At 33.7% G+C, this 21,232-nt stretch overlaps 1 protein-coding gene across 3 annotated transcripts in view; it reads right to left on the reverse strand.

The window, feature by feature from the left end:
• LOC121371064 (homeobox protein Meis1-like) overlaps positions 1-21,232 on the reverse strand; it is a 161,020-nt gene that overhangs the window by 124,225 nt on the left and 15,563 nt on the right. For 2 of the 3 annotated variants that reach the window (XM_041496691.1, XM_041496693.1), the window contains exons 2-7: positions 13,738-13,852; positions 13,379-13,605; positions 12,809-12,956; positions 12,112-12,162; positions 11,344-11,394; positions 9,994-10,179 (exon numbers count right to left, since the gene is read on the reverse strand). In XM_041496691.1, the coding sequence (XP_041352625.1) occupies positions 9,994-10,179; positions 11,344-11,394; positions 12,112-12,162; positions 12,809-12,956; positions 13,379-13,605; positions 13,738-13,749 (675 nt within the window). In that variant the 5' untranslated portion in view covers positions 13,750-13,852. Of the gene's footprint in view, positions 1-9,993; positions 10,180-11,343; positions 11,395-12,111; positions 12,163-12,808; positions 12,957-13,378; positions 13,606-13,737; positions 13,853-14,523; positions 14,597-21,232 lie in introns of those variants that run through there. The other variant, XM_041496692.1, reaches the window with a different exon arrangement.

The following is a 21,232-nucleotide window of genomic DNA, read 5'->3' on the forward strand; positions in this document are numbered from 1 at the left end:
ATAATATCTACATCTATAACAAATATATAATCCATATCAGCAATCACAAAATAAAAAAATACTTGCATGATGGAAAGAATCAGTAACATGCATTAAAAGAATTTCATGGAAAAATTTTTGTCTTACTTATAGTACTTAATCAAATAAAATATAACCAAAATACCCCCCAAAAATATAAAGAATAAAATATATTTAACCCAAATAATTTAGAGAAAAAGGTTTCAATGCTTCTTAACACTTTGAATTACTACTGGTATCAAGAATTATGGCAATAGCTGTCAAGTTGAAAGGCAAAGAACAGCATGGCATTCAGGCATGCTGTTAAACCCCATGGGCCTATCAGCAAATGTAGAGTTCATTACTTTTTAATAATGCACGAAACCCTCCAAACAGTGCAATTTTTGCACCAGTATTTCAGAAGTTCCAATATCCGTGTAAGTTAGTTACATTGTGCACACAATGCAGGTTTCTGTCTTCTTAACCTGGTGTTTGCATGAATGCCTCATTTAATGCTCTATTACCTTTTATCACTACAATAGACTTTTTCACAACACATCCTGCCAGACGCAAGCCATGATGGATGGCTTTATCCATTGCACTTCCAGTCAAAAACCTGTCTATAAAGGCCACCCAAGGGATCTACAGAAAACAGTCTTTGAAAGCAGGTGGTCTTTGCAAAAGCAAACTACTTGTATGAAAGAAACAACTATCTTAAATCAGCAGGTTAGTGAGCCACCGGAATTTTAATCACAGTACAAACAAAAACCCCACTTAAGACTATTAAGGAAAGAAGACCACGAAAGTTTAAATCTCTTTTTTTTAATCAACATAATTATACATTAACAAACCATTAAAAACATTAAAATTAAAACACTACTATGTACTGTAAGTAGTGTTTTTAAAAATACTTTTTTGAGGGTTGGGGATATAAAAACTAGGGTAATTCCAATATCAGGCCTAAAGTAAATGTGTTTAAAAAAAAAAAAAAAAATTTATTAACATATAGGACAGTACATATTTTCCATACTGAAGACTGAAAGCATGAAGTTAGTTTTATTTATTTAGTTGGTTATTTATCTATTTATTTAATGAAATATATATTTTTTGGTTTAAGCTGTTTTTGGCACATTTCCTGAAATGCGATTTATTTGACCATGTGGGTAGCCAAACTTACTAAGTAAAGTGATAAACATTATGAAAATCATGTAGTACAAACAAGAAAGACAAAATGTATTATTGCTGTTGCAATAAGAGGAATATTGTAATACAAATTCAGCAACAATACATCCGAAAAACATGACCTTCTGAAACAAGAAATAAAGGGTGACAACTCTAATCGTATTCACAAAGGACGCTGGGATTTTCTACCCAGTCTCAATACCCATATGATCATTAATTAAATATATCTGGTATAGAGAATACTACATGAATGGCTGTTGGATACTAATGAGAAAAAAGCGAGTTGGATACGTTTTTAACCAACGAATTGTAAGATAAATGGTATATAACGGATACTAATGTAATATTCTTAAAAACCTGGTTTAAAATAAATTAAAACTATTTTTCAACTAAACCTTATTTACGGTGTTGGCGCTTGCAATAAGCGTCACAGAGCAAACAACCTTATTTGCGGTGTTGGCGCTTGCAATAAGCGTCACAGAGCAAACATTTTCGTTTTAACGTATACCTCATAGAGAAATCGATTTCGATCATGCTTATAAGATCGCACATTTTCACCAACGGTTGTGTAAAAAAAAAAACTGTCGGTATCATTCAGTGAGATATATTCACCTGCATTTTATTTTTCGCCTACATTTTATTTTCTAAAATCTGTTTATTCACTGATGTTATATTTTCTAAAATATTGTTTATTCACTGTTGTTATATTTTAAAAAATCTGTTTATCTACTGATGTATCTATAATTTTTTAATTTACAATATTCACGTCTGGAATTAGGATTTTATTTTGGATTATACTTTAGTATTGGGGCGATTCTGGAATGATGACAAATTAAACTGAACAGTTCAATAGGGGAGGGGTATCGCGATCTGATACCGCTGCCCCACTAATTACTACTGCTTATTGGATTTTATGGTACGCATTTTGAGGTCAACAACCCACCTTGTTGTAAGACCAACAGCTGCTCTCTATCGTTAATATAGACCAATTCATTTGTAAGTGATGCCCACTTTTGGTTTCAAAACTTAGCATGGCCTACCACGGTCTACTAATAACCGAATTTTATTTTGCTAAAACAAAAAGCTTTATAAGATATTATAAAAAAGGTTGTCGGGATGACGATTTATGTACATGTATATATATTTTAATATCCGCCAACTGTGTTATCAAATTAAATAGATAAGATTTTTTAATGCATACATACATAGATTTGTGTCTTGTTTAAATTGCACAATGTCTTATGTAATACTGTTCTACGTAATAAACAAAATGACATGGTAGTTTTAGTCGAATGACGTTATCGATAACTACCAAATGTATCCACTATATACTATATAATATTATATAAGGTATCTACTGTTCTGAAAGTTTTATAAGTCATAAGCAGAATTGTTCTATGTTTGATTTTACAATTTACATTTAACAAAAAAAATTACTTCTTTTTTTCACTTAAAAAAACACTGGTTTTCTTCTTTGTTAAAAATCTACCAGTAAACCTATTTTCGAGCTGACTTGTGAGAGAACCTTTCCTACTCGAAGCTTGCTATTTTCATTCCTAATTCTTCATTTTCTTCTTTTGTTTGTCCAACATGGCTAAGAAATCTGACCTGGTTTAGGATGCCATCACGTCTGTCAGTTACCCTATCAGAAACACATCAAGCTTTTTGCCCTGAATTTCCTCCCCTTCCTGCATTGAATCTTTCACCAATCACCAAAATGTAACCCACACTGCAGTGGATGACAGGCCAAGAATAAAAGCCATTAGTCGATAAGGGTTGATTATAAAGCCTATAGTCTGCTTTGGGATGGATTGAGATTCACACCATGCATATTGATTGACTAAAATCGATGTCTCCACTTAACACTAAATTTAGTTAAAGTTTCGTTAAGACTTTTTCCCTCAGGTTCGTAAGGATTTTTGTAATTCTGTAGCGTTTTAATGAAGATTTCTATTGCAAGTCGGTGGAAACAAATATACTAATGTAAATGAAATGACTTACAGATAATCATTGCTACTGTTAGCTAATCAGTGAAAACTGTTAATATTTATTATTCAAAAGAGGTCAAAGTGGCAAAACAAGGCCATACACAAAGAAGCCAAAGATATTAAAAGAATGTTTGTGTACAAATTGTGTAAATTTGAAAACCAAATTTGTCATATACATGTAGTTGGGGTTTTTGGGGGGTGTTTTTTTTTGAAATATATGATCACATTAATACTAAGGCATTTAAATTAAAATCCAGTAATGATAGATAACATAAAACAAATAATTTAAATAAAGTTTACTTAAAATAAGACATCCGTCGACAAAATAATAATAATAATAATAATAATAATAATAAATAAACAAAAAATATCACAACACCATAATATATTTTAGATGAGTAATTTGGAATCAAAATGTCAAGTAATATTTAAAATCAATTATGCCATTAATTTAATAATTATAAAAGTTATACTACCAGACATTTTACTATTTAGAGTATAAACATTTTGTTTTTATTTTAAAATGACATTCTTCTTCTTTTTTCAATTATATTTTAAAATAAATGTTCAAGTTTGCGTTTAGGAGCGATCATACCCGAGTATTCGACCTATTTGCCCACAAAGGCAAGCCAGCGAGCAAAGGCCAAATAGAAACACTGCTGTCAGCAAGTTTGCAATAAAATTCTAAAATACTGATAATATCAGCCGTCCGTTCCACGCCTGCAAGCTGGGTTCGTGTTACCGGCTTGGTTTTCACTTGCCAGTTAGTCCCACAGGAGCGAAACAAAAAATCAACCCTAAATAATCACTTTTATCAGTGTATAAAATCTGGCTCTATTTTTTTTTAGCAAATACAAACATTTAATAATAATAATAATGATAATAATAATATATTATTATTATATTATATTTCCATGATTAGACAAGAGGGCATTAACGCATTTTATTGTATATCTGTCTATCTGTCTTGTCTTATCTATCTATCTATCTATCTATCTATCTATCTATCTATCTATGTATCCATCCATCCATCTATCTATTATAGTGTATTTAATATCACAGTTATCGGTTTATGTATAACTGGAATGTGTTTTTTTAATAAACGATTTGAATACATGAATATTATTATGGCAGGGGCAGGCTATTAACCAACTATTTACCGACTATGCATAAAAATAAAATTAAAATAATCAAATTTTAATCCCAGATTTGTTTGCCCTACAATGGTCTTTAAAAAATAAATTACGACAGTATTTATGAAAGGTGTATACAGCAATTATTTTATTTCGCGTAGATAATCTTCTATTTATCTACAAAAAGTTAAACTTTAACGGCCTCTGTCGGTAATTGCGCCATACTTGAGTTAACTATATTGCTTTGACAAACCTGTCGTAAAAGCCATTTTATTTATGTGCAGTTGATAAGGAAAACAAGGGACGGCTTGATGGCGAATCTACATGCAAGTCAACGAAAACAAAGAGAGAAAGGAGATAAACCGCGACACGAGAAGATCCCGCCGTGATCTACTCTGGTCGATCAATTTATAATCACCGCGGCACTGCCGAGCGCAGACCGTCTTTTCCCCTGAGATAAAGCGTAGCCAGTAATTAGTAAAGAAACGTAGGTAAATTGATGACGTTACACTGACGATATAAACGACGTGACAGCAGTGTTAATAAACAGGTGAATGGATATCCTTATTTTGTAAACGAGACGAGTTCCTGTTGTCATGTCATATCATTTCTTCATTAGACTCGAGTTGATACATACATTCTAAACACGGCTGTTTGGTAGTAAGGATATTATTATAATTCGAACTTTAATTACACGTTGCATATTAAAGCACATGGAACGAATTTTTATTATTTATTTATTTATTTATATTTATTTATTTGCTTTATTTATTTTATTAATTTCGTCATGTAATAATTTTTTTTAATCAACATAATGTTTACTATAAATATTGATAAAAACGGGCATTTTATACATACATACATACATACATACATACATACATACATACATACATACATACATACATATATATATATATATATATATTTATTTATTACCCCAGCGGTCACTCATAACAGGGAAAATATTTTCCATATTTTCTCAGTGAGAAATATTCTGCATTGGTCTAACGAACAATACTATTGGACAATTTGACGCTTACAAACCAATGACCTTGTCGGTACTAAATATGACGTCATCACGATTTGACAAACACTCAAAATGACGTCATGTAGGTTAAAGAGTTTGCGTTTACGGCTGTCTGTTTTTGGTGTTAAATTTATAACAAAATGTCATTTTAATGCAATTCATTATAGATTTTGTAGCAGAATAAAGAGAACTTTTGTTTTTGAAAATTATCTATGAAAGTGATTAAATTACAAAGCTATAGTAATTCTCAGAACAGTACGTAAAGTGGTTTACATCGTTTCTATACAGGTTGGCCTTCGTGCATGTGCGTCAAAAATAAAGGATTTTAGAGAAAAAATAGCTGAGGTAATAAATAGAATAACAAACTCGGTACCAGTTATTATCAAATTTATGTCCCTCGTGAAATAATTTTCATTTGTCACTCGCTAAAGCTCGTGACAACTGAAAATTATTTCACTCGGGACATAAATTTGATAATAACTGGTAACTCGTTTATTATCTTTATATATATATATATATATATATATATATATATATATATATATATATATATATATATATATATATATACATATCTCTAATATGTATATGCATATATAGTATTTAACACGTATTGAATATTTACAATAATGTACGTATTAAATTATGAATATGTATAATATACTAAATCAATCAACTGTTTTTAATCAAGATTTGCAGTAAACTTCACATTACGCAATAAATAAATAAATGAAAGCAGAAAATCACTTTCCTAAATATAATTAAGCAGAAATACGTGCTTGCGTAAGAGGAATAAGGAAAAAGGATCGCTGTTCGAGTCAGTCGGGTGAAGTAATTATTTTTGTTTCACTGCAACTGTGACGGGAAGCGAAGCGACGTTCCCCGAGGAGACAGTAACAAGTCGTCGAGAGATAAGACGATACGGGGATCCCGCAACACAAGGGCTAGCTTTAGGTAGATGAGAATGACGCTTAGACAAATATCAACTAATTATCTATTAGGGGACGCAGTAATTCTATGGCGAGCGCACCCAAGCATACCCCTACCCCCTCAGGCTGATCTGACTGGCACCACAGCCCTACCCCTTCATAAAAGATTTCATTCACACGGGAGACTCCCGCCCAGGGCAATTTGCGAGTCTTTTGGCAGTCGGACACGGGTCGTGGGCAATTTTGAAGAGGTCTTTTTCAAACAGTGATAAACGACTAATGCGAGTCATTTTATAGTCATTATCATCTTCCCTTTTTGTCCCTTTAGCTGATTAGTTTTCTGAATGCAACAAAGTGACCGATGGCCAAACAAGCACAATGCGAACTAATGTCCAGGTAATAGTATTTTCTTTGGACTCGTCCCGCAGTATCTTTCGCAACAGATACGGACAAAATGTTGGAAAATATATTATTCAACGACAATTAATTTCCATTACGTACCATTCAGCTAGCTCTCGTTGTTAATAAATATTATATTAGATTTTTTTTTTATTATTGAAGGAATTTTATTGTACATAACATTTGCGATGAGTAGATAAAGAGAAAAATAAAGCATGCTTGAAATGAATAAAATAAATATAATATAATTTAGATTATTGCAAATAAAGTATTATTTTTATTAAAAAAAAATACATTAGATGAAACGAAATAAAAACTCGCGCAGTATTACTGGCGTTATTTCGATGTTGTTTTTGTTAGGGGAGTGACTTAATTCTAGTCAGATGGTATTGCCTTTTATAATAAATAATAATCGTTATCATCTTGTTTGGTGTTTTTTTTAAATAAAATAAAATCTTATGCTATAAAAAGATACGATCTTATCTGAAATATTAAAACAAAATTAATTCGAGTTCTTAAAGCAACTTTATTTAAAAAAAAATTAAGAAAGAAAGAAAAAGAAAAAAAATCACCCACTGTGATTTTCACATTAAAAAATTATAACCCAATTTTATTCCGCACTGCCAGCAGGGTTTTAAAGGCAACGGGGACAAAACCAAGACGTATCCGTAACACAGTCAACAATGCATTACCCGGCTAACCACCCGACGTCCGAGAATGTGGCACGGCAAAGCGTTTGGCTGGCCACAGCAGCATGAGTGCTCGGAAATAAAGGAGTTTTGTCTGATAGACGATAATGATTAAATAGATAACCAGCTCCGTGCATTGTGCTTTACTCAACAGATAAGCAGTTTGGCTCCAAACCGTTCGGCTCGGGTTGATCCTAATACAGGCGACTGGCTAGAACGTTACGTTGAGTTGAAAACATACTGCCAATTAATTTCCGTTGCAAGTCTTAAAGCGAAAATATTCGATAAGACATGTGCGTGTGTGTGTGGGGTTTTTCCTCCCCTAGCAATAACCGTGCGCGTGCATGCGCGTGGTGGTGCAGTGAATCGGATAATACGTGTTAAATAATGTATATAAATTATAGCAAATAAAATTAATTTGTTTTGTGACAACCAGTCTTAAGAGTGATTTACAATACACAAATTTGCAAGTATAATATTATGAAATTATTTTTTTGGAAAAACTGTTTATTAACAAACGCATAATAAAATTATTTTTTACTAAACATGTAAAAAAATTATTGGATATTAGCACATGTTGGCAGTAATTGAATTTTGTGGCTATGCGATTACACCTTATTTTAATGTTTAATTACATTTTGTTAGTAAATAAAAGTATTTAGCTAAGCGTGGAAAAAGATATGTTTGGTAAAAGACAATTTTATGACAGATATATGTACATTTTTATTACTGTTAATCCACAGCTGCGATTTACACTGCTAGTCACTGAGAAATAAATAAACAAGAAATAAATCGGTAGAGTCCGTGCTGTCACAGTCGATATTTTTCTCGTCTGTTTACATACTTACATTCACTCATACTAATTCTGGGATCAAGACCAAATCTTATAAAACGTAGCTTCCATGTCAAGCGGAGACCCGTCTAATGACCCCCAATAAGTAAAAATGTCCCGTTATCGACCTACAAAGACTTGTCATTTTTATGGTGCGCCAATAGAGCCCTGTTCACTAGCGTCCATAAAAAATGATCACTTTATGGCCGACCATTCCCATGCCGGTTCTGAGTTGTCGGGGCGTGTAGTCCGTTTACTTTTTATTTCAAAGCTGTGTGAGACTTCACCACAATGGGAGAATGGGCAGGCACCTATTATTTTTTATTATTCAATTTTTATGTCTGAAAAATCTGTTGGATTAAAATAAAATTTAAAAAGAAAGAAAAACGAAGGTAAAGTTTTTAAAATGAAATTTAAACTATGGATGAGGTAAGTTATTCCGTTTCTGAACAACATTTCATATTTTCAGTTGACCCGTTAACTTTTTGAAGTCACAGATTTTAACACAAATGTTAAGCTAATACAATTGTTTTGTGCACCCATTGCAGTATATTTTGTAAAAAAATTCTGTCATTTCAGGCGCGTATGAACTGTTAAGGACTTGAGGACCATAAAATTAACTTTGTTTGTCCTACAACATATATATTAAAATAATAGCCTTTACAATTGCGGGAAATTATCATCCAAAACAATGATCATTTCATTCTTCTGAAGTTGTTCGAGGATATATATTTATTGAAAAAATATAAATGAATATATCGTTGTGGAGCATGCACCTCCACCTAAATATGTACCCCTGTCAATTCAAATACCGTTCCAACGGGACTATATTTTATCAAATATACAAGCTACATTTGTATCTTATTAATAACATGCTATACATATTTGATTCCTACTTCACAACGTTTATAATATATTTATGGGGAACAATTTATATATTGTTATTCTGAATGTAAAAATTCCATTAATCTTCGACTATGTGAATGTATTAAATGCTACCAAATATATTAACAAAACAGTTTAATTGATTTGGCATGTGTTTTGTATATTATTGTCTGTCGGAAACAAACTGACGACGGGAAATCATCAAAATTCACGAAATCGCACAATCGTGTGTTTATACTTAGAGAAGTGTTTATATACAAGCTTGTTTATGGCAGCTTCTGGTAATTTATCTAGCAAATAAATCTTCTATATTAATTGAAATTAAACCATTATACAAGATTAACATCTGCCGAAAGGCTAAACCTAAGCAAGCCATACCGACCATTCGTGGCGCACTATGTATAAAATATTGATTAGACCTAACGGATAGATTTCGTTTTTCATTATATATGTAAGTTCAGTTTACATTATCGTTTTCGGTTTCTCACACTTAAATTGTTAAATATAATACCCGTGACCAGATGAACACGTTTTTGCAATAAATATTAGTATTTTTGTTTCAATTTAAAGACAAGTGTTAAAGATATAATCTATTTTATTTAAAAAGATGGATTATTATGAAGGTTATAAAATAAAGAATAATTTAATTAAATTAATTAAAATTCAATACTAGCATAAGAAGAAGAAGAAGAATATATAAACATAAATAAAAAAACTAATGTAGGCTAGTATAAAAATAAATGACCAATACACGAATATCATATGTAAATATTCAGTAATATGTCACCGGTAACTAATAATATTTAATATAATGAATATTGAAATGATGATAATAATAATAATAATAATAATAATAGATATTGTTATTATTGTTATTATCATTATCATCATCATCATCATCATCATAAATAATAATTAAATGTGCCTACCTGATCTTGACTATTTTCTGAAATATGTTCCGTTTGGTTTTCAGTTAAAGAAGTCGTTGTTGAAGATTTTGAAGTTCCCGAACATGTGTTGGTACCATCTCTATCGTCTATTACTAGGTCTATAGGCATTTTGCCTTTCAAACAACTGATATAACGATGGCAAAAATTGTCACATAGTTCGTGCACCTGAAATACAATCCACAAAGAAACATAATTAACTTTAAAATAACCAATAGTATTGAAAAAATACATTATTAAAGTATTTAGATTAGCAGATTAATATAATAATAAAGTGTTGAAAATAGCAATAATTAATATTATTATTAGTATTATTTTATTATGATTAAACATTTATCGCAACCCAGAAAAAAACTGTGATAACAGATATTTGCGAAAACAACGTTCGCAAAGACATTTCGCTCGCAAATCATATTTTACTGAAACAAAACGCAAACAAAACGGCTCTAAAATACGTCGAAATATAACGCGATTATTGAACGCGAAGGTTTTTCATTCATCAGATTACTAATCACCAGATTTTATTAATTTTTCTAGCTTGCATATCACGGCTAAATGCTTTTACCGAAAGACCGGCCATTTTATTGTATCTTCTAGTGGAGCCACGAGCAACGCAAAATGCGTCGTCTGCTACTGAAATCGGAGCGCCGCCATAACGAGAATTTTCTCGGAGGCATTTTTTGGAAACAAAACCTTCGTTTACGACTCGTAACCGAATAGGCAATATTAATTAAATAACTATGAGGGGAAATATAGATCGAAGTTAAACTGCTGTAATTAATTATGAACAATTTGATTTTATATTCGCGACAAAAACAAAGACGAAAACCACCGGCAGACATTTTGTGTTGAATATTACACATGAATTTAAAGCTAATACGGGGGAGAGAGAGAGAGATACGTGCAGATTTATCGCGGTAAACGCGTTTATCTGTTTACTCAGCGTGTAAGGACTAAATTTTATCAGTACTGAACATTTCTAAAATCGTACAACATACCGATATTACTCGGGGTAAAATGAATTTTACCCAGCTGTGTTTATCGGTTAACACACACTTAATCTGGCAACATAACAAACTGCTGCATAAAAACATTTCGTGAAAAATAAAATAGCTGTATTAATGGCTTGCTTGAATAAATATAATTTATTTTTTTGATTACTTATGCCAATTGGTAATATATTTGTTTGTGCACGTGAGATTTCTTCATACATTATTGTGTTGGTTTGGATAAAAACTGTTTCAAGTATATAACAAAACCAACACGCAATTTATAAATTATAAAGATTATTATATTTTGTAACAAATAATGAAAGCAAACAATGAAACCAACCTTTTCTAACTCCAAAAGATGAAAACGTAACACTTGTATAGCTTGAATCATCTGGAAGAAAATATTAATTATATTTATTTAGAAACAAAATAAACTATAAATATATATGTTTTATTTTTATTTTGTCAGCACTATATAAAAGAACATTGAGGACACATAGTCACACACACGCCGGATTTACACACACGCACGCACGCACACTACTACAACAATTTGTGTTTGATAAAAGGTGAGAACAGTAATATTTTGAACAGACTATATTTTATTCTGGTTGTCTGGCGGTCGTTTCTCGACGTTTAGTGCCAAGACTTGGTATGCCAGTATCAAGTTAGCCCGGTCTCCTCGCCGATCTTTGTTTGGTGGCAACGGACCATCCCCGAACATGAGCCACAAAACCATCTGGATAATTTTTCAGAGAGATTTTCGGAAGTAACCGTGCACTGGTCTTGGAGCTATTTTCAGAATTTCCCCAGCGTCCCACGGTTCATTACCGGGCGCCGATTTTACAGCTCTAGTTTGGAGGAAAATCACCCAAACTGTGAAGACGGTTTGCTTGGAAATATTTGAGATCGGTCATTTGACAGTAAGGCACTTTGATTTGATAGAATAAGAACATTCCGAGTCACAAACCGACATGGTTGACGCTACAATATTGTGCACGGGGGATGATTGCAAACGGCCATTATTAGTTCCGAACAGGAAGCAGGAAAATTACCCTTGGTTTAGAAAGAGTAAAAAAATAAAGAAGAGATTGAGAACACAACGTACCAAACTGTCCAACTCGTGGTTAGCTGAAAATAATGGCTTCTCCGATCTTGCCTGCCAAAAAATCCAAAAAAGAGAGAAAAAATACATTATAACTGAAGAAAATGCACGCATTAGAAGTGTCGAACCCGTACAACTATAAAATGCTCATATACTGGTCATTTTACAAGTATCAGGCAGATTTTATTAGCATCTTGACCGAATAAATTGGATATTATGAGAAACTCTCCGCCTGCACAAATGGCCTTTATTTTCCATTTTGCTCTAAGCCGTCCTTAATAAGCAAGTTAGTAGTTTGATTCCTAGGTGGTCGAACAGACGACAATCCTAGTCACCTCGCTGCCTGGCCAAAGATGCTTTTTTATTTTATTATGGTCGTCATTACGGTGCCTATGCGCCATTACTCTCGCTACAACGCTGATGGAATAAAAACCACAATAAAGCACGCCATTGTGTAAGGCGAATGCAATAAACTTCTCGCTCAGATGTCGTTTCTACCACCCGAAGCATTACCCAAAATAAATAATAAATAATATAGTCAGAAATAATTACATTTCCTTAACTGGGTGTAGATTTTTAAATCGCATGAGTCATTAAAATGTGTTGACGAAAACGGTGGGGAAAAAATTTACAAGAAATAAAATCGATAAAATATTGATTTAGTCGTTAATTAAAGGACGTAGAGAAAATGAATACGTACGAGGACTTGTTTGCTAAAGACTGCTATATCTTCATTGAAAGACTCCGACGAACACACGTCGCCACCTGCCACGCCCGGTTCCCTGGGGGTGCACGTGGCTAGCTCGCATTTTTCAAATATTAACGCTAATAGTGGAAATAACGGGTGCCTGAAAAACATCAAGTTAAACAAATAAACAGTTGATCATTTGGAAGCGGGCGGCCATGTTGGCCTGTCGTCTGCTAACGACGCAATGAGCAATGCTCTATGTAAAGTGTATTGGACAAACCGTGTCTTAAAAACGTCCAGCTACTTCACACGAACTGTCAGGTTGGACGTCTGTACGTTTATGCATGTCTACTTGCATGTTGTCAGCGCTGATCAAGCAGCTGTAGATTTAGAAACATTAGTTTTATGTTTGTAACGTATCGCACACATGGTTGTGTTGTCTGTGTGTGTGTGTGTGTGTGTGTGTGTGTGTGTGTGTGTGTGTGTGTGTGTGTGTGTGTGTTTGCGTGTTGTGAACTACACGTGCTGTTTGGTGGCGGTATACTAAGGCGTGAGTGGCGGACAGGAAAGTAGCATACTCACGAGTACAGGGAGTCTTTGTCCCTCTTCATCTGACTGTCTTGCGTCGTCGACATCACCCCCGACATGGCCGAACTCGACGTGTACGGGGGGTACTGATGGATGGGGGACGGGCCGTGATTAAGGTTGGCGCCGCTGTGCGTGAGAGGGTGGTTCGACAGAGACCTGTGGGGGTCTCCGTACATCCCCGACCCATCCATGTTTCCGTAGTGGGAGAGGTCATTCTCGAACTGCAACAGACGGCAGCAAACACACATGAACAAGAGGAGCCTGCATATCAATTTCCCATAAATATTATTAATAGGAACAAGCCGCGATCGTAAATTTAATTTAACACTAAACACCTAGCCCGATGTACCTACCCTCTGCGCCATTTAGGCTTTCGCGGGTGCCGAAATCCAGAGAGTCGGCTACTTCCAAACGTTGCGTAACGTCTTGCACCTTGTTGCCAGTCTTGGTATAAACAAATCCCAGGGCCTGTCAAAGAAAGGAAAAACTGTCAAACAGAGTAAACGTCCATGAATCCTGCACGTTGCCGCGACCATCAACACAAGCCGAGTTTAACAACTAAGCTGTCGTGAGTCGTAGCTACTTCCACTAAATCTGTCAATCACATCCACGTTACTGCTGCCCCCGATAATAAACGAGCTGTCATGCGTGGCCCTGCCCAGGGCGATTCAACTTTCGCCAGCAGGGGATCCGATATGGCAGCCATGACGAATGAACCGTTCGGGGAAAAAATGTCTTCACAACAGGGACTTGATGTTCTAACTTAGTTTACTGGTCTTGTAAATCATCGCTAAATCATATGGAAGTTTAGGAATTTCGTATTTTGCTTTGCTTTTTTCATATCTACAGCTAAATTTTATTTTTATTTTATAGGTTCATTACACGGTTAACAAAGAAAGCACTTCAGTGGTATCATATTCAGCTGATTGATATTTCACTTCAAGGGTTTAAGATACGCTGCCCATCTCCAAGTTTAAACAAGTAGCCTTTTTTGTTTAAGAAGATTGTTTTTACAAAAATAAGACCCCAAAGACGGCAGTTAAAAAGGGTTTATACGGTTGAAAACTAAATCCACAAAGTGGAGAAATTGGCCCGGTGATCAAAGGATCCAGTTGGTATTCCTTTTCGTTTTTAATTACCTTGTTGGAAATGAACCTTTACATCTAAGCAGAATTTTCTGGTCGTCAGAAATACGTTTCCCTTATACCCCAGTCAATGTTTCAGTTGTAAATTCTCCTGCATAGTATTTTAAATCACACTCTGTATAGACGACGTCAAAACAACTGAAATAAATGCCAGCGAAGTGACGCAAAGTGGACTCGTCGGCTCCGCCTCTCGCCCCGCCCCTTGTCATTGATCATATTCCGAGCTAATCATCTATCAAGAAACAGCCAATGACGGTTGAAAGACGGATCCATCGCGGAAAATTCGACTGTTGAAACTAATGTGCTATGCTTCTGGTCTGGTGATACCAAATCTGTTAATTTCTGATGTTGTTAACGCAGGGTGTTTTCTTTCTAAACCAGCCATACTTCACCCATGTTTGCTTAGGTATCACACAGGACAATTATTCACATTTTGTATACAATTTGTCGGGTGTGTAAAAAAGGAAAACCATAAAACTACTATGATTAGCCGCTGCCATTGCGATATGGATCCACTACATAATACAAAATAAAAATATGTACTGTGCCAGTACTCAAGATAAAATCCCCAATAATGAATTATGAAATATCACGGCATATTTCACAATTAGAAGTTCAGTTTTACATTTCAGGAAAGTAATATTAAATAGGGAATGCATAAATTGAAAACAAATGGTTATAACCACACCATATTGGGTGCCACCTTGATGTGATTGTTGCGTAAATAATGAATATAGATGTACATGTATATCTATCTCTAAGAATCATTCTGCTGAGGGATAAGAAAAAACTTAAGTATAATAATATATCAGTTTATTTACATTAATAATACACAATTATCACGTTTTAAAACTAGCTTTAATTATTAAAGAATATATATATTCGGTATGAGTATATTATTAATTAGATTTTTTTTAATTAGATGTTTTAAACTAAAGTTTTTGGATTTAATATTCGGATTTAGTTTCAAGAAGAAACGTTCATGATATTAGAATTCTGTCATGAATTCTTTCTTTAACCGTGTGCTATAAATTATATTAATGTATTTATTTATACATTTTAAAAATTAATTGAATCAGCTCTCTTGAATTTCGACTGTAAACACGTTGAATTATCGATGTTGATAACGGCCAGTGCATTTGGGCCTGATCCGTTTTTATATTAATGGAATAAAATAAATCTTCAGTCATACTGGGAAATTAAACTAAAAATAACAGTAGCTTGTTTTCAGATACGTATTTTTTTTAATATAATAAATGAACATACCGTGTTCTGGGTAAACAAAATAATTAGATCAAATAGCCATGTCATTTCTATGTTCATTCTATGTCGGTCAGAATACCGTATAAAGTTGCAAAGTAATATTAACCTAATTGTTCAAAGTAAAAGTAATTGTTTTATTGCAATATGTTTATATATATAATGCAGTATAATATTAAGTATGAACAGAAGGAAAAAAGACAAACCCGACAACAACAGATTAAGTAACAGGCCCGTAGGAACGATATATGAACTGGTCGCGCACATCATATTTGGGGGGTGGGGTGGGGTGTTAAAGTATCTTAAGTAATATATATGTAGCAAAATCAAAACATATCTGTTTTGGGCGTTAAATGGGAGGGATATACATGACTTTGCTCCCCCCCCCCCGTTCCTACGGATCGAGTAAGACTTTAAAAAACCCAACCCCAACCATCCCCCCACCAACAAACTACAACCCCCCAAAAAAAACCAACAATATTAAACAACAAATAAATGTGTGGGTTTTTTTCCGTATAATTATCTTTATTTACATGTATGTTCACTGTACATGTATAACTTGAAGTATGTAAAGTATTTTGTTTTCCAACATGCATGTATGTTAGTTATTTATTTTGTATCGGCCCTATTTGGACGTTCTTGTACAATAAATAAATATTGATTAACACTGATTACACGTTCTGAAACAATAAGAAAACCTGAAGTTTATTATATATATATATATATATATATATATTAACGTATAAACATACCAACATACCAACAAACTACTGGAAATATGTCTCTTGTACGGAAGCGTTACTGTTACACCTTCAAACCATTTGCATGATGGAGCCCGACAGAAACGCGACAAAGCTTATATCCCCAATTGATTAGTTGGCAAGTTTAAGTTAATTACTACCAGCTCCAATTACCAGTCGTTTGCATCAAGTGTAGACAATATCAGCGGTGTTTGACAGGCAACGGGTGGTAGCTACTACCCTCGTCAGCATGGTGGCAAAGTCTAATCAAAACACGTGGACAATATGGTGCGAAACTGCAGGGACGATTGCTAGCATTTTCCGCACTGTAGTTTTATGACCAATTTCAGTATAAATCAAACCACCCATAGATATGTAGTCCAATTATTGGCACAATCCGACAGCATGCATCAATAGACAGTGTTTGTCAATGAAATTGTAGCTGTTAAAGTTTTCACCATTTCTTATTGACGACTTTCCAATGAAGTACGCCATGCAGAACATTTTTTTGTGCAATTTATATATATATATATATATATATATATATATATACACACACACACACACACACATACATACATACATACATACAAATTTAAATTGCACAAAAAAATGTATATATTAATTGTATATTGTTGTAGTTATAGTTATAGTTGTTTTTGGTTTTTGGTTTTGTTTTTGTTTGGTTGAAACATAGTTTATTGCTTTTGAAAACCAAACTGATTTAGCACGTTTTACACTTTACACCTTAGAAGGGCTTCTCCATTGTTTTTGTTGTAATTGTTATTATTGTTGGTCTTGCGATTATTTAAAACTTGCTGACCTTTATTGTTTCATTATTGTTGTTTTTAATTACTCATGTCTGTACATGTTTTTGTTTTGTTTTAAGTTTGTTTTATTATAACGACAAATATTAGGTCTATGAATAAAGGCGTTGTTAATGATTAGTCAAACTATTATTATGAAACGTGTTAACGTTATGATATACGACTGCATAATTAGAACTCTACTGCCACAACGACGAGAACAACAATAGCGTAAATACATAACACACAGTCCTTATAGTTAGAAGACGTGGAAAAGACAACTTGGCGGTTTTCTAGTTTAAAAACACCCTCCTATATTTACGAGGATAACTATAAGAACAATAAATAGACTTTAAAAACCCAGCAAGATATAGTTTTACAACATGAAATAGAAAACATGGCGGTCTTCTAATTTTAAAAAATCAGAAATTTACGAGGACAACAACAACAACAATAAATAAATATATAAAACAGCACATATTGTGAAAAAACGTACACGAGAGAACGTGGCAGTCTTCTAATTTAAAAACAATAAATTTACGATGACAACAATAAATAGAATAAAAAATTGTTCACGTGGATAACGTGGAATAGAGGTGTTCTAGTTAAAAAACCCACCTAAATGTATTAATAAATAATTTATATACGTATTTAATATATATTTAAAATAATATTTATTAAATGTACAAAATACATTATACATTGGTAACAGATGTCACGTAGTAAATTTAATATATTAATGTTTTAATATAAACGTACATTAATTCACAAGGTAACCAATGACTAAGTTACCCGTATGTTTTATGTATTTTGCGCCGGCTTTATTTGGGCGTACATTAGTTAAAAGAATAAAACTAGATACTGAACAACACAAAATACGCAACTGTTTAGTTTTAAAAAATGTATTTAAAATTAATCAGTGTGAATCCCGCTAGTTTTTGTGTTTATTAAACTTATTAAATGTCTTATGAACATTTTAGGACCATTTTGTCAGTCTACATAATTAATTGTTTCAGGATATATATATATATATATATATATATATATATATATATATATATATATATATATATATATATATATATATATATTGTTCAGCATATCACAATTAAAAAACAATAGCGACAACATCAACACCACATATATTCTAATAAAATATTTTAAACCTAATTTATTATTATGTTATAACTATGTTAAATAAAATATTAATTCCTAAACTAAAACCAAATATATAATAAACTGAAGAATTATTGATACATATTATCCAAATCACTTTTAGTGCCAACGTTTTCACCATTTGTCTGCATTCTTTGTCAACGTCAATGGCTTGAATGCGCAATGTCAGCCACGATGACAGATGATGCTAGGTTATAATAATCGTAGCACTTTCAAGCGAGTTTATTAAACGTTGATTGTGATACAGTGTAAACATATGACGAGTCTACCAGAGTACGCCATTCGACACTTATTGGCGTAATTAAATTTAAGGACCCTTCAAACACCTCGGGTTTTGTCCTGTTTCATTGCCATTCAGAAGACAATAGATCCAACTAACGTAATGCGTCTATTGCAACAAAAGACGGTTGGTTGACACGTTTGAAACAATTGCAATTGAACCCATTTACGCTGACGTTTGTCCGTCCCCCTAACACCGTTCTGATCACAGGGGAATAGTGAAGCTTTTGCATAGAGATATAGATCAAGGCGGGAGGGGGGGGGGGGGGGGTACTATTGTATAATATACTGATATGATTCTTGATAAATACTATTGTGTCTATCGGAGTAGCTGTTAGTAAAATTATGCTATTATATATCTCACCATCATATATATCGCGGGTGTAATATACCTGTATGTAGGGTCATGTCTAGTCTAAAATAAATAGGGTGACAGTGAAAAAATAATAATCAAGGCACACTAATTGAACATCTTCTCCAGGGCCCCGTTCCACGAAGCGATCTTAGCCCTAAGATTACCTTAAGCGCATAGCTACCCTATCTTAGGGTTAAGATCGCTTCGTGGAACGGGGCCAGGTGCACAGAAAGAGCAATTTTAATGTAAAAAGGGAACCTTTTTATATTTTTTGGGGTTCAAAATCCCCTTGCCCCCTCTTCCCACTAAGCACGGCCCTGATATAATACTAGCGTCATACGTATAGTTAATCTTCTTTTAGGTCAGTCCCCCTGTGTTGTATGATACATCTTTTAATACAAGAAGAGAGGAATAATAATATTAACAATTTAACTTTTTCATATTCTATATCAATTTCCTCGCGTTTGGCGTTGTGACAGGATGAATACCGTTTAAGCAGACAGCGATCGGGTGTATATTGTGATGAACAAAATACATAGTCTTTTGTGATTCATAGCGGTTTTCAATACACTGTGCGAAGTAAACAGTTTTTGTCGTGTTCGCTGTCGGACTGAACCCTATTTTTTGTAAAGGTCCCACACATTCAGCATTTTGCCATCAAAATCAAAACGAATACCTCGCGATATTGCCGATCCGGTACAATGTGAAATTTGCTATAGGTATCTACCTTCGTTTGGGCACCCGTTGCAAGTCAGCATAGACACAATTTGTCAAATTATATTTCCCTTTCTGTGCTGACTCATTCTCTGTTTACTAATTCCATGAATCCAGTTTGCTTAAGACCATCGTTATACAGCACTGCCAGCTTAACTTATTATAAGTAATAATATTATTATTATTTATTCTTTCACAAAACACCTGTAAAGGACAATACGCTTTCATCCAATAGCAAAGAAGGGATCAACATATAACCCCCCCCCCCCCCCCCCCCCCCCCCCCCCCCCCCCCCCCCACACACACACAACATATTAGAAGTATTACTGTATATATCATTCATTAATTACAGTCTACAGAGAATACAATTCGCATTCGTTTTCAGCACCACAAAAGGACACATTAAACATTCTGGTTTGGTCTTAAAATAGCAATATAATGATATTGTGTTTCTTGGTTTTATTAAAATTGCACACGAGAGCAAAACTATGTTTTGTACAAAGAATGGAGGCAGGGGATTCCAAACTGTCTTCGGGGAAGTCTGTTTTGACAAATTTCTAAATCCCATTGGTCTGTTGGAAAATACGTCATTATATAAAACAGAAAGAAAAACCTGTTATTTTTTATATTTTTTTTTTATTTCGTAAATAGCCCAAAACACTTTAGATTGACTGCCCATCTAAATTGCTCAAAATTACATGGACAACTTTGCCAGAGCAGTCAGTTCTTGTTTGGCTTTAAATTGTTTGTCCAGTCATGAATTTTGGCTTTTTTTTACCCCCCACCCCCCCTAAAATACTATTCCAAATTCCGTCCACCTCAAATGTACACCTCTCCCTTCTGCTCTGGACTCCGTCACTTAAAAACTCAATGGGACCCAGGGTACCTTAATTGGATAAAGGCATGTTAATAGAGTTTGCTATCGCTACCCCGTCATTACACCGTTGAGTAAAATGAAAATACGTCATGAGACCATTGAGTTATTACTGCAACAATAAGCGAACACGCAGTTAGACCACTACAATAATAGAAACATACGTCATTAGATCGCTGAGTTACTATTACAATAATAGAAACATACGTCATTAGATCGCTGAGTTACTATTACAATAATAGAAACATACGTCATTAGATCGCTGAGTTACTATTACAATGATAGAAACATACGTCATTAGATCGCTGAGTTACTATTACAATAGTAGGAAAAAACCCCCACGTCATTAGAATGCTGGCTTACTACTAAAACAGAGTGAATGAATGAATGTTTGTTGACACCTTAACACGAAAATCACATTGGCTATTGGGTCACTGGATCGTTGAGTTAATATCGAACTATTGAAAAACAGTTAAAATAGTTAGAACACTTCCTTCCA

The sequence above is a fragment of the Gigantopelta aegis genome, chromosome 4 (genome assembly GCF_016097555.1).
Source record: "Gigantopelta aegis isolate Gae_Host chromosome 4, Gae_host_genome, whole genome shotgun sequence".
Classification (NCBI taxonomy): domain Eukaryota; kingdom Metazoa; phylum Mollusca; class Gastropoda; order Neomphalida; family Peltospiridae; genus Gigantopelta; species Gigantopelta aegis.